This window comes from Triticum aestivum, chromosome 3B (assembly GCF_018294505.1).
Source record: "Triticum aestivum cultivar Chinese Spring chromosome 3B, IWGSC CS RefSeq v2.1, whole genome shotgun sequence".
NCBI lineage: Eukaryota > Viridiplantae > Streptophyta > Magnoliopsida > Poales > Poaceae > Triticum > Triticum aestivum.
In genome coordinates this window covers 557,335,381-557,349,888 of record NC_057801.1, presented here as the reverse complement: position 1 = coordinate 557,349,888, position 14,508 = coordinate 557,335,381, and the positions used below count along the sequence as shown (strand labels likewise).

At 44.6% G+C, this 14,508-nt stretch overlaps 2 protein-coding genes across 3 annotated transcripts; one reads left to right on the top strand and one right to left on the bottom strand.

The window, feature by feature from the left end:
• Nucleotides 1-1,646: 1,646 nt before the first annotated feature.
• Nucleotides 1,647-4,510, top strand: LOC123070889 (uncharacterized). Of its 2 annotated transcripts, XM_044494271.1 has the most exons (4): nt 1,647-1,805; nt 1,895-2,398; nt 2,498-3,705; nt 4,198-4,510. In XM_044494271.1, the coding sequence occupies exons 1-4, from the start codon at nt 1,769-1,771 to the stop codon at nt 4,282-4,284; spliced, it is 1,836 nt and encodes a 611-aa protein (XP_044350206.1). In that variant the 5' UTR covers nt 1,647-1,768; the 3' UTR covers nt 4,285-4,510. The 2 variants fall into 2 exon arrangements, with proteins under 2 accessions (XP_044350206.1, XP_044350205.1); XM_044494270.1 differs by having other exon boundaries at nt 1,648-1,805; nt 1,895-3,705.
• Nucleotides 4,511-5,274: 764 nt separating this feature from the next.
• On the bottom strand, nt 5,275-5,784 carry LOC123065705 (uncharacterized). The gene is made up of 2 exons (XM_044488938.1): nt 5,474-5,784; nt 5,275-5,395 (listed from the first exon to the last, which is right to left on the bottom strand). Exons 1-2 carry the CDS (start codon nt 5,761-5,763, stop codon nt 5,308-5,310), a joined length of 378 nt encoding a protein of 125 aa, XP_044344873.1. The 5' UTR covers nt 5,764-5,784; the 3' UTR covers nt 5,275-5,307.
• Between the last annotated feature and the right edge of the window lie 8,724 nt (nt 5,785-14,508).

Sequence of the window (14,508 nt, the reverse complement as noted above, 5' to 3'; positions counted from 1 at the left end):
AAGGTACGTCTTTGATGTACCGTCGAAAAAAGAAAGTTTATTTTCATACGTGCATGTGTTGTATGGATATGAATGAGCAGGATTTAAGATACACGGGTACGAACGCAGCAAAATAAAAAAAATGGTCGGTCCGTGCCCGCGGATGCAAGGTGCCGGATTTGATGTTTTCGCTATGGATGCTCTAAGTACCTCGATACAAAGTCACGGTGACCGGATACAAGCGACGTAGCGCTGTGCGACACGACTTTGTCACGGAGCAACCAAATTTTTCTTAATGAGCAAAATCAAAGTTTGATCGAAGCTTATTTACAGTGAGGTGAGAGCTGGTGCTACTAGACACTTCGCAGGATTCACGTCTCGTTAAAGAAAAGTACTACTCCCTTATTCCATTTATATAGGCCTAACCGTTTTTTAATACCATCTTTAACTATTGAGAAGATTAATAATACATGAGATATATAATATGAAAATTATATTATTGAAAGCTCTTTTCATGTATGAATTTGACGGTATGCTTCGTATAAGTTGCATGTCATATATTATTTTTCTAACATTTAATCAAAATTAGTTTAAAAAACGCATTAGACCTATATATAGATGGAAGGACGGAGTACACAGTATCCACGTCTCCGTAAAAAAAAATAGGGACAATTGCATTTTTACCCCTAGTTGGTTCCTACCCACGGGTTTTGCCCTTACTTTTCGAGCTTGCTCAGTTTTGCCCTTACTTTTTCCATCGAGGTCCCTCAAATGCCCTTTGACTGTTTGACCAAAACTTTAAAAATTCATAACTAAATCATACAAACTCAGAAAAATGCAAATAAGATATTAAAATGTTCAGATAAACATTACCTTTATGGGCATATCATTTACAGTCAGGACAAAAGCATTGTTTAAACTACCCAAGGTAATTAATATTATTAACATTATTAAAAATAAATAGGTATAAACAATATATTTTTCATGAATAAAAATTACATGCAAATGTAGGTGATGTTTTCTAAACATCCTAATAACTTATTTGCATTTTTATGAGTTTGTATCAACTTGTTATGAATGTTCTAACAACTTTGACCATTATTTGGAAAGATCATAACAAGTTGATACGAACTCATGAAAATGCAAATAAGGTATCAGGATGTTCAAAAGACATCACCTACATTTGCGTATAATTTTTATTCATGAAAAAAATATTGTTTATACCTATTTATGTTTAATAATGTTAATAACATTAATTACCTTAGGTAGTTTAAACAATGCTTTTATCCTGAATGCAAATGATATGCCCATAAAGGTAATGTTTATCTGAACATTTTGATATCTTATTTGCATTTTTTCGAGTTCATACGAATTAGTTATGAATTTTCAAAGTTTTGGTCAAACGGTCAAAGAGCATTCGAGGGACCTCAATGGAAAAAGTAAGCGCAAAACTGAGCAAGCTCGAAAAGTAAGGGCAAAACCCATAAGTAGGAACCAACTAAGGGTAAAAATGCAATTGTCCCAAAAAATACTACACAGGATCCACGTCTCAGAGGAAACGCAGGGTCCAGCCAAGGAAACACGTGCCCGCCGCGCTGGCGTGCACGTGTGAAGAGCGCGTACCCGCGTAGCGTAGCCTTGCCCCAACGGTCGGTTCGGTCGATGTAGCCGGTTCGAATTTCGAAATAAATATCCCCTTCCTTCCTTCCTTCCTCCGCCTCCCCCAAATCCATTCCCCTCCCCTCCCTTTCCCGATCAGTCCACGCCGCCGCCGCCCGCCGCCGCCGCCATGGATTCCCTCAAGCGAGCTCTCCCCCAAGCCCAAGGTAAATACGGATCCTCTCCTTGATTTCCCTCCAACTTGTTTGCTGCTTCCTTAATTGATCCGTATTTATTTGTTTACTTATGCGGCCAGGTTCCCCGCGACGAAACCCCAGAGCCATGGAGGGCGACGAGAACGCGACCCCGAGGCGCCCCGTGGCGGCGGGGTCCGCGTCCCCGCAGAGGAAGAAGGTTCTGGGGGAGCGGAACGGCGCCGGACGCGGGGAGGGCGCCGCGTCGCCCGCCAAGGCCGCGCTCACCCCGCCGCCTTCCACCGGAGGGGGGGCGGGGACGTACGACCCGAAGACCAACTACACCACGCCGCGGCCGGACTTCCTGCGCTACGACCCCAAGCGGAGCCGCGAGATCATCCTCCGCCTGGGGCGCGAGGTGGAGGGCGACAGCTCCAGCGCCACCTCGGGCACCGAGCTCTCGGAGGTGCTGTCTTCCGGCTCGTCGGCGGCGAGAGGGAGCGACTCCGAGTGCGACGACGCCGATGAGGAGGAGGTGGTGCCTGCGCAAGGACGGGGAGGCCGCTGGGCGCGGCGACTGCTGCTGCTTCTCCTGTCCTCGGCCTGCCTCTTCTGCTACATCTACTGTATGAGTTCCGCTCCCTTCCCTGCTACTAATTCAGAAGAACCCATCAGTTTCGTCGGATTGAATGGGAGCATGTATGATGTCGGTGTTCACGAGGTAGTTCCTCTGCTGGGGCCAATTCAATATGAACATGAGGCGGATATAGATCAAACTGTGGTCGGAGACAGTGAAGATGGTATCCTTTTGCACGGCCCAGGAGCTTCACCTAGCAATTTCATGGCAGTTGCAATGATGGGAATGGCAGATGACTGCCCTAATGTTGCCTTCGGAGAATTTACATGCCAAATCGGGGATGAGAGCAGCGAGATTTTGGATGTTCTGAACGAAGATTCTGGGATAGGCGAGCTGAAATCAGAAGCGAGCATGAGGCCACTCGAGAATGCTGAAGAAAATAGTGAAGTTGTATGCTCGGGTGGAGATGTCACTGCAGCTCCCTTTGGTTCCACCCACAGCGATGATTTGGATGAGGACAGGCTAGGATTAGTTCCTCAAGAGACAGGGGAAGATGATTCAGAACACTCCATGCCACAGTCGGTCACCATGGATGAAATTCTGGAATCAGAAAGTTTGAAGGTGGTGAGTGATGATAAGGGTTTGGAAAGTGAGAAGTTAGATCAAGAATTCAACTCGTTGGAGTATGAGAACACAGCAAAAGCTGCCAAGAAACTTGTTGATATGGTGAAAATACTGTGGGCTGCAGTGGAACCCCATTTGCTGAAGATGCTGGCATGCTTGTCTGTTGCAGGCCTTGTGACTGTTATGTTCAAATATTCCCAAAGGTCTCGTAAGGTCAAGGTGCCCGTGTCACAACGTATGCCTTCAGTTCCAACCAGGCGAGTGCCAGTATTAGCTCCACATAATACTGTGCCGCTGCCGGTGTTCCATTCAGAGCAACCTGTGCAACGGATTGTGCCCAAACAAGAGTCGTCTGCCTGCTTGGAGCTTCCCCTGCAATCCTTGTTGTCAGAGTCAGACCAATCTGTGTGCCTCAATGTTCCATCAATTGGTCATAGGGATCATGATCAGAAAGTTCAGCAAGAGGATGGTGGTGGCATTGAAAGGGCTTCAGATGGCAGTACTATGGATCAGAAAGATACTGACAGATCAAAGCCACCGGTGGTTCAGTTGCTCGGAGAGTTCTCGTTTGTAGATGCGGATAGCTCAAGACGGAGGCCTGTCAAAGACTCAATTCAGCATGGCGGAGACGTCACGGTTCAGGAATCCGTGTCTTCGAGGAAGCGTGTAGTCAAGACGCAAAAGGATTCTGACAAAATGCAAACCCCTGGTCTTCAAACAGCAAGAAAGAAGGTAAATTCTGGTTTCTTTTCAGGACAACTTTTGGCATTGCATTTTTGTGTGGGAAGTGAGTGCATCATATGAGGCTATCCTCTCTAGAATTACATTGCATTTCAGTTCCTTGAAAAGTGAATTTTAGAATTATCTGTACTTACACCAAACATGTTTTCTGGCCCTATGGGTGTGTTATTTTCTGCCAATTACACAGGTACACAAAAGTAGTTAGCTTAATGTGCATTCACGCAGGGGAAGTGTAATGACTGGTGGTCATTCACATTAGTGGCCACTATTATGATATGTGACATCATCGTTGCTAGTCTTTATAGTCTGATCCATTACACATTTGAAAATAAATTAAACACACACACACACACACACAGTGCTTCAGATTTATCTTATCATTACCATTATGCCCCAGACATTAAGTGTATTTTCATGCTTTTAGTTCCCACACAGTGCTTCAAGCTTGTTATTAACTCGATGTGTTGTTATTCTGTTCAACAGGAGACTACAAGAGCAGAAGAAGAGAAGGTGGATGCTACACCGACTCCGAGGCGTTCAAACCGTCTCCGTAAACTGGCTTCTCCTTGAGCCAAGACAGACACGGTGCATTTTGCTGATGTCGGACGCTGATTCGTCATGTGGTGCTGGGAGCTGTGGGAGACATCGCCTAGTTGTAACCCAACGATGCTTAGATTTTGATGCTGTAGCTGTAACAGGTTAACTAGTGTACTAAGGCTTGCAGTGTGTTTGGTTTCCCAGAAAACCTGTATAATCTGCATTTGACATTATTGTACTCAGTTCAAATCCTCACTTACTTGCTGCAGGGACCAAAAAATTGAACTCTGGAACTGTACTTATGGGTCACAAAAAGAACACTAGAACCAGGAAGAATACTAGGACCAAAGTAGTCTAGGGAGACATAAACAGAGAAACTACTTGAGAGTTTCTGAAAACATAACTACAGTTACAGCACATGGTCAAAATAAAAAAAAAGATTTGGGGGAGCATGTTCAGAGAGATATGATATCATTTAGGAAAAAATGCTTGAACAAAAAAATCTAGGAATGTTGCATTATCAGAAAGCTATGACTGTATTTTTAGACACTTTGGTACTGACAAAGATTGTACACTAATCATGTTGGAAAAGCAATGAAGCTTGGAAAGAATCGCCCTCAGCAAAATCATTGGAAACAAATTTATCGCCATCAGACTCTTCGGAACAAGCAGCAAGAATGCCCTTACCAATACCCTTACTCAGTCTAACCATAGTTTAAATTATTTCCTAAATATATATAAATACATGGAAGAGAAAAATGCGGAGAACTAGGGCCAACGGCGGAGCTATGTTGGGGCCGAGGGGGGCCGTGGCTTTGGAGAAAAGCCTGAAGAATTATTTTTTTGAAGGGCCAAGATGAGATGAAAAATAGCCTTTTGCCCCATAACAAGGTATAATGGATAAAACATTACAAGGTATGTTTGTTGCTTAAACAGCCAGGCCTAACAACCCCATAACAGGTTGCTACCAAAGAGAAAGACATATCACAATCCACAGAGCACTCTAGTTATAAACTTAAAATCCAGAGATGAAAAACAAATAAGAACTAGCATTCATTACTTCATTTCTTCAGAATCTTGGGTCCTGACAGACACGCCTTCCCCCGGGGTCTCCTGCTTCTGCTTCACCTGAGAAAATCGCCACCTACGCACAATGAAATCATGAATTAGTCTGACGATATAAATCCATGGGTTCAAGCAAGATTCAGAATAAGAAATGCACCTCATGGGGAACCTTGAACTTGGTTCCCGATCACCATGTTGCCTCCGGGGCAGCAAGCAATCTGAACATTTATGTTCGCCGTCGGCGACCCCGCCGCCGTTGCCGCCGTAGCCCAGAATGGAGCGCAACTGATTAAAAGCCCACATGAAGCAACAGGCCGCGTCGTCTGCTAGATGGTCACGGCGCGGAGCTAAATCTTTCTTGCCGCATTTTCTAGCGAGATAAGCCAAAGATCTCAATGGCACTAGACCAGCGAAAGCCAAGGCCATGACACCGACTAACGCCGCCATGATTACAACGGCGGAGCTATATACAAGGTTGAGGGGGCCGTGCCCCCCCCCCCCCCCCCCCCCCCCCCCCCCCCCAACCAAAGTGCAAATTTTTTACTAGGTAGTAATCACCCTGCCCTGCAACTTTTACATACACGTAGAAGGCCACAAGCCTCTATTATCACGCATGCGCACGAACCTGCTCAGGGCTCGGTTGCTTCGACTCTTTTTCCCTCAACCGCACTTGTCACTCGGTTACGGTTGCTCGCCTCCATCGCCTGCCGGCCTGATCCATCCATGAACCAAGCTGCCGCATTGCCTCGATGTGGGCGCCGAGGAGAAGATCGCCTCTGATCTGCGTGCACTAAGGTATTTGATTTTGTATGTGCCATCCACCCAGCTCAAATGATGTGCTTCACTCAACCAGCCGAAGGCGCCGCGACGGACAGCCTGGAGCCCTCGACTTCGTCCGGCCTTTGCTGAGGAGAAGGCGAGGAGGTTAGGAGGAGCTCCGCGTTCGGGCCGGTGGCGACGACTCCAGCGCCCGGGGGATCAAGGGCGCACCCAGTATCAGCCACTGGCCGGTGGTCGCGGGTCTCCGATGGCCGATGCTGTCGACCACTTGAACTCTGGCCTGATGGCCGCTTCGTTGTCGCCGGCTGCCACAGCCTGCAGATTTCTCTGAATTCTCTAACACCGAAAGCGTTGCCTGTACATCAACACTGTTGTACAGTACGAGTCAAAGTGTTTTTTTCTTTTGTTGTTCCGTCGTGTGATTTGATATAGTTGGGATTTTTTTTGTGTTAGCACTACAATTTTCTCTCATAGTTAGTTAGTGGTTGATTGAATTGGACTATACAAATTATTAATTTGTTCTCTCAATAGCAGTTGCTCACTACAGATATTTTTCGTATTTTGTCTAGCTCCGCCACTGCATGATTACCCACAGAGTGTTGTTACCCTGATGATCGTCGTTCGCCACGCGGTTGGCATCCGTGGCTTGATGTGTCGTCGACGGCGGGCGGGGCGGAGCCGCCGGCCTTGGCGGCTGCAGGCCGGTGGAAGCCGGAAACGCCGCCGGCTGCAGGCTGGGCAGGGCCGGAAACGCTGCAGCGGGTGGAGCCGGAGAGGCGTCAGGCTGCAGTCTTGTTGGAGCAGAAAAGGCTGCAGCGGGTGGAGCCGGAAAGGCCGCCGGCCTTGGCGGCTGCGGACTCTCAGGGAGGTGACGCCCTCCTGCCACCGAGAAAACCACAGCCATCATCAACACAGCACACACCGTGTTCTTTGCCATCGAAGAACTGAGAGGGGAGGGGAGGGGAAAGTGTGGAGTGGAGAAGATGAGGGGGAGCGAATTCTGATGGGGAGAGAGAGATAAATCGAGCACCGGCGGCCACCATCCCAATTTCAGTGTCGGACCAAGCATGTGCTGCCTTCCATTTTGGGCATTAGGCGGGCATGTGGCCGTTCAGGCGAGGTTTTTTTTTCCGTTGACATTTCAAATTCATCAGTACATTCGGATGAAATGAATGTACACATATTCTAAAGTGTAGATTCACTCATTTTGCTCCATATGTATTCACTTGTTGAAATATCCATTGGTATTTTCTTCTTTCTTATGACGCCCCGCCGAATTCCGGCGGCCTGGCCGTCGCCCCGCCCGGAAAGGTGAAGAAGAAGCCGGCCAAGGGTCCAAAGAAGCTGCGGTCGGAATGCACGCCGAAGGAGCTCGCAAAGATGGAAGCGGAAGCGGCGAAGAGGAGGAAACGGAGGGCGGCCGTCAAGGGCAAAAACGCCGCGGCCAAGTTCGCCGCCGAGCGCGATGCGGTGGAGGCCGCGCGGCGCAAGGCCGAGGTCGACGAGAAGGAGGACATCGTCAACAAAGCGCACGCCCTCCTCATGCTTGGGCTGTGCCGTTCGGCGGGTGTCTCTGGTTCGGCCGTCGGCCCGGCGAGCACAGGCCCGGCGCTCGCCAGGCCTCACCACTGGCCCTCGCCGATGTCGCGGACGACGCCTTTGTCGCCCGGCTTCCCCCCGCCAAGGCACGATGGCCAGACCCTTTTTCGGGGTCAACGGATGTTGGCGCGGTCTCGCCGTCCACCTCGCGCCCCTCGGCCATCATCGACCTCAACGTCACGTCGGGGTCCAGCAACGGCGGCCGTCCGTCTGTCGAGATGCAAAGAAAGCAAGCACGGCCACCATTTACGGGCACCATGCGGTCGCCCGCGTCCTGTTCGACGAAATAGCAACACCAACGCTAACGGTCGACGACCCCTATTACAGCCAGTTCATGGAGAATGTGATCTAGGAAAAGGGGGTTTAGCTGGCCCTTCTATTTCTGCTGTAATGGTTTGTATTTTAGCAGACAACTGCGGCATCTTAACTGGTGTGTTCCTAATACATAGCAAGTGTGAGATAAATGCAGAAAAGGTCAGGTAAATTGATCCCACGCCGTGAGAAAGAAATTGATAACCTTATAACCAGCCAATGCAACATCATGTACAGTTACTACTGCCTGTAACATGTCGAGTAAGGGGCAGAAACCTCATATGCAGAATCAATTCCGATGGGGAGAGAGAGATAAATCGAGCACCGGCGGCCACCACCCCAATTTCAGTGTCGAACCAAGCATGGGCTGCCTTCCATTTTGGGCATTAGGAGCGCATGTGGCCGTTCAGCGAGGGTTTTTTTTTTCTGTTGACATTTCAAATTCATCAGTACATACGGATGAAATGAATGTAGACATATTTTAGAGTGTAGATTCATTTATTTTGCTCCATATGTATTCACTTGTTGAAATATCTAAGTGGCAAAGTGGCAAAGACTAGCTTAGTATGCCATTAGCCCCGTTTGTTCGTTGGGCTTCGCAGATTTGCCACTCTGAAGATTTGATTCGCACATTTGCCACTTCAGTCGTTGCATCCTTGATTAGTATGCCATTAGCCCCGTTTTAATAGTTTTTTCACATTAACAGGCTAGTGAAAAGACTAGCTTATCCCTGTGGCTATCTACACGAATGTATCTGCCAACGAGTCAGCACTTGACCGCAGAGGGCACGCTGGCTGTCGATAATATAGCTAACTGCGCCATGGCACCAGTTGCCTGGACGTGGCTCGAGCGATTCTTCTCGGCATCTTGCGTTGCTGATCGCCGCCGGGTGGAGGTCTTGCACTGCTGATTGACTGCACGTCGTGCGTCGCGGATTGTTCGCTATCGAAGTGGCGGCATGGAACCTGATCGGCTCGGAGGGTAGTATGGTTTTCCTTTCCCTTGCTTTGTTTGTTTGATCTCCAGTTCAAAATTCTACAGTGGTCGATCTCTCTTCTCTTACAAATCCTGGAATGAATAGCAAAATACTACCACATTACGGGCTATCGTTCCGAAAAACTACCGCTTTTTTTATTCTTTTCGAAAAACTACCACAAAAGTGGCTGGCTGTTCCAAAAAATCCAAGTGGTCGAACGGTTAAGTTTTAACTGGGGTTATGACATGTGGGGCCCGCCCGTCAGGGTTTTGTCGGCCACAGTGCTCACGGCGCGCGGGTGACGACCGTTAGGGCGCACGGGCCGTCCCGACCAGGTAAAAACGGATCCGGCCCTCACTCTGTCTCCCTCGCGCTCACTCACTCTCACTCTCCCCCTTCGCTCTGTTTCCCCTGGCTGAGCTCTCCATCATCGCCGACCACCTCAGTTCCTCGTCGCCGGCCAGGATGCCTTCTTGGAATGATGGGGATGAGAGCTCCGACGACAGCATGGGGGGCAACCTGATGGACATGGAGTACTTTGTAAGCCTCATCCTCCTCTCTGTCATTATCTAGGGTTAGGGTTAGGGTTGAATCGATTTGGGAATGAGGGTTGATGAGCTGCATATTTGTATGGATGGATTCGTTTGGTTTGGTTATCTATTAGTTTTGATCTAGGGTATGGATGGCTGATACGTCTCCAACGTATCTATAATTTTTTTATTGCTCCATGCTATATTATCTACTGTTTTGGACAATATTGGGTTTTATTATCCACTTTTATATTATTTTTGGGACTAACCTATTAACCGGAGGCCCAACCCAGATTTGCTGTTTTTTGCCTATTTTAGTATTTCGAAAAAAAAGGAATATCAAACGGAGTCGAAACGGAACGAAATCAACTGGAGAAGTTATTTTTGGAAGGAAAGCTACCGGATGGACTTGGACCCCACGTCAGGAGAGAAGGGAGGTGCTTACGAGGGTGGGGGCGCACCCACCCCCCTAGGGCCCGCCCCCCTGCCTCGTGGGGCCCCCGAAGCTCCACCGACGTACTTCCTGCACCCATATATACTCACGTACCCTAAAACTTCCAGACCGAAGAATAGATCGGGAGTTCCGCCGCCGCAAGCCTCTGTAGCCACCAAAAGTCAATCAGGACCATGTTCCGGCACCCTGCCAGAGGAGGGAACCCTCGCAGGTGGCCATCTTCATCATCCCGGCGCTCTCCATGACGAGGAGGGAGTAGTTCACCCTCGGGGCTGAGGGTATGTACCAGTAGCTATGTGTTTGATCTCTCTCTCTCTCGTGTTCTTGATTTGGCACGATCTTGATGTATCGCGAGCTTTGCTATTATAGTTGGATCTTATGTTTCTTCTCCCCCTCTACTCTCTTGTAATGGATTGAGTTTTCCCTTTGAAGTTATCTTATCGGATTGAGTGTTTAATGATTTGAGAACACTTGATGTATGTCTTGCCGTGCGTATCTGTGGTGACAATAGGATATCACGTGATTCACTTGATGTATGTTTTAGTGATCAATTTGCGGGTTCCGCCCATGAAGCTATGCATAGGGGTTGACACACGTTTTCGTCGTGATTCTCAGGTAGAAACTTTGGGGCACTCTTTGAAGTACTTTGTGTTGGATTGAATAGATGAATCTGAGATTGTGTGACGCATATCGTATAATCGTACCCACGGATACTTGAGGTGACATTGGAGTATCTAGGTGACATTAGGGTTTTGGTTGATTTGTGTCTTAAGATGTTATTCTAGTACGAACTCTAGGGCTGTTTGTGACACTTATAGGAATAGCCCAACGGATTTATTGGAAAGAATAACTTTGAGGTGATTTCGTACCCTACCATAATCTCTTCGTTTGTTCTCCGCTATTAGTGACTTTGGAGTGACTCTTTGTTGCATGTTGAGGGATAGTTATGTGATCCAATTATATTATTATTGTTGAGAGAACTTGCACTAGTGAAAGTATGAACCCTAGGCCTTGTTTCCTAGCATTGCAATACCGTTTACGCTCACTTTTATCATTAATTACCTTGCTGTTTTTATATTTTCAGATTACAAAAACCTATATCTACCATCCAAATTGCACTTGTATCACCATCTCTTCGTCGAACTAGTGCACCTATACAATTTACCATTGTATTGGATGTGTTGGGGACACAAGAGACTCTTTGTTATTTGGTTGCAGGGTTGCTTGAGAGAGACCATCTTCATCCTACGCCTCCCACGGATTGATAAACTTTAGGTCATCCACTTGAGGGAAATTTGCTACTGTTCTACAAACCTCTGCACTTGGAGGCCCAACAACGTCTACAAGAAGAAGGTTGCGTAGTAGACATCAAGCTCTTTTCTGGCGTCGTTGCCAGGGAGGTGATTGCTTGAAGGTATATCTTTAGATCTTGCAATTGAATCTTTTTGTTTCTTGTTTTAGCACTAGTTTAGTTTATAAAATAAAACTACAAAAAAATGGAATTGAGTTTGTCTCATACGCTTCATCTTTTTAATATCTTTCGTGAGTATGATGGGAAGGAAAATTGTGCCATAGTGTTAGAAGAAGAATGCATTAAAATATTTGGCACTAAATCTTTGAATGATGAGCATGATTGCAATGTTGTTAGTATGAACTCCTTTAATATCCATGGTACTAATGATGATTACACTAGTTATGATGAAAATATCTCCTATAAACATGTCAATTTTTATGGAGTGTATTGGGTTTGCAAGTACACACCAAATAGAGAAGATAGATATTGCAAGAGGCATACGCATTTAGAAACTAAATGGTTGCAAGAAAGGCTAGAAGTTAGTGCTGAAAATTTAAGATATCTTAGCCGTACTTGTGAACTTTGCAATGAACATGGTCATTTAAATATCAATTGCAAATTGTTTCATGATCGAATCGTGTCCAAAAATTGTGATGACTTGATTTCCCTTGCGCATCATAATGAACTTAGTTTGCTCTTGGGTTATGAAGAATTGAAACGTCAAACTAAGCATATTCCAGAATATAACCTCAAGAAATTCCTCGATATTGATCTAGAAGAAATTTATATGTATTGTGCGGTGAATTGTATTGAAAATCCTTATATTGCCAATTACATAAAGAAAAGAAAACAAATAGAGGATAAAGAGAATACTAATGAATGGGAAGAGACTTCCCAATATCCTCCTATTATTTCTTATGATGAATCAGGTAACGAGGAGGAGTCTTCTATTCAACCAATCTCATTAATAAGGGGCTCCGAAAAGAGGATTGAACTCACACATGATGTGGTGAAGAAGAAGAAAAGAAAAAGAAAGAGAGGTAAAAATGTATCTCTCCCAAATAATGTTGCTCCTATTATTATTGTGCCTCGTGAAAATGAATCAAAAATAATTATGGAAGATGATGCACTTGATGATGATCTCGTTATGCCTATTGCTTGTTGTGATGATTATGATTGGGAAGATAATTATACTCCTTATGATCTTGAAAATCTTTTTTGCACTTGCCTGGAAGAATATGATAATAATGTTTGCTATACTATTGGTGATATCCATACTATTAATGATGAGAGTGATTATGCTTATGATATGAAAAGGCCCAAGCTTGGGGAAGCTATGTTTGATGAGAATGACATATTTGAGAATATATTTGCTGCAATTACTGTTTGTCCCAACCTTAGGGATGCTATATTTAATGAAGATGATATTTTTAGCCTCTCAAGTTTTGATATGCAAAGTTAATGTGATGATAGCATGCCTTCTACCTATGATGATTATATTGATGAAAGTGGGTTTGGAAGAGTGTCAACTTTAGGAAGTAATGATCCCACAATATTGGAGGATGTTGAATCTTATAATATTTATGAAAGTGGATTTGGAGACGTCATGACTTTATTTAGTGATGTATCCACTATTTCCGAAGAGGTTTCAATCGATTATGATGAGAACAAAGTTGCTACTTATGATGATTATTGTGATGAAACTTATGCTATAAAAAGTAGTAATGATTATATTTATAAAACTTGTCATGATTATGATTACCCTTTTTCTGAACATTACTCTTTTAATGTGGAAACAATTTATAGTATTCAAGTCTCTTATGATACTCCCACTATTCCGAACGAGAAGAATTTTGCTTATGTGGAGAGTAATAAAATTTCTATGCAAGTAGATCATGAAAAGAATGCTTTATGTGTTGGTTATATTGTTGAATTTATTCATGATTATATTGAAAATTATTATGAGGGGGGAACATATGCTTGTAAGAATTGTAATAATATCAGGTTTCCTCTCTATGTGCTTAAAGTTTTGAAGTTATGCTTGTTTTCCCTTCCTATGCTAGTTGATTATTGTTTCCATAAGTTGTTTGCAAACAAAATCCCTATGCATAGGAAGTGGGTTAGACTTAAATGTTTTAGTCATATTCTTCATGATGCTCTCTCTATGTTTCAATTCTTATCTTTTATGCGAGCATCATTGAAATCGTCATGCCTAGCTAGGGGCGTTAAATGATAGCGCTTGTTGGGAGGCAACCCAATTTTATTTTAGTTTATTGCTTTTTGGTTCTGTTTAGAAATAAATAATACATCTATATTCTGTTTAGATGTGGTTTTGTGTTTTAATTAGTGTTTGTGCCAAGTAGAACCTTTGGGAAGACTTGGGTGAAGTCTTTATGATCATGCTGTAAAAAACAGAAACTTTAGCGCTCACGAGATTAGCTAGAACTTTTTACTGGAGAGTGCTATTTAGTTGATTCCTTTTGCAGATGATTACTAGAAAAATTACTCAGGTCGACCAATTTATTTTAGAATTTTTGTAGCTCCAAAAGTTTGCGTTAGTTACAGATTACTACAGACTGTTCTGTTTTTGACAGATTCTGTTTTCCGTGTGTTGTTTGCTTATTTTGATGAATCTATGGCTAGTAAAATGGTTTGTAAACCATAGATAAGTTCGAATACAGTAGGTTTAACACCAATATAAATAAAGAATGAGTTCATTACAGTACCTTGAAGTGGTGTTTTGTTTTCTTCCGCTAACGAAGCTCACGAGATTTTCTGTTAAGTTTTGTGTTGTGAAGTTTTCAAGTTTTGGGTAATGATTCGATGGACTATGAAATAAGGAGTGGCAAGAACCTAAGATTGGGGATGCCCAAGGCACCCCAAGGTAATATTCAAGGACAACCAAAAGCCTAAGCTTGGGGATGCCCCGGAAGGCATCCCCTCTTTCGTCTTCGTTCATCGGTAACTTTACTTGGAGCTATATTTTTATTAACCACATGATATGTGTTTTGCTTGGAGCGTCATTTTATTTTCTTTAGCTTTGCTTGCTGTTTGAATAAAATAACAAGATATGAAATTATTAAATGTTAGAGAGTCTTCACATAGTTGCATAATTATTCGACTACTCATTGATCTTCACTTATATCTTCAGAGTAGTTTGTTGTTTGCTCTAGTGCTTCACTTATATCTTTTAGAGCACGATGGTGGTATTATTTTGAAGAAATAGATGAACTCTCATGCTTCACTT

What these genes read in the sequence shown, in the direction of transcription:
- LOC123065705 (XM_044488938.1), bottom strand. Translation starts at nt 5,763, where the DNA reads ATGGCGGCGTTAGTCGGTGTCATGGCCTTGGCTTTCGCTGGTCTAGTG. An exon ending in AGTTCAAGGTTCCCCATGAG is followed by an intron (nt 5,396 to 5,473) that starts GTGCATTTCTTA and finishes CATTGTGCGTAG; the next exon opens with GTGGCGATTTTCTCAGGTGA.
- LOC123070889 (XM_044494270.1), top strand. Translation starts at nt 1,769, where the DNA reads ATGGATTCCCTCAAGCGAGCTCTCCCCCAAGCCCAAG. An exon ending in AGCTCTCCCCCAAGCCCAAG is followed by an intron (nt 1,806 to 1,894) that starts GTAAATACGGAT and finishes TTATGCGGCCAG; the next exon opens with GTTCCCCGCGACGAAACCCC. An exon ending in TTCAAACAGCAAGAAAGAAG is followed by an intron (nt 3,706 to 4,197) that starts GTAAATTCTGGT and finishes TCTGTTCAACAG; the next exon opens with GAGACTACAAGAGCAGAAGA.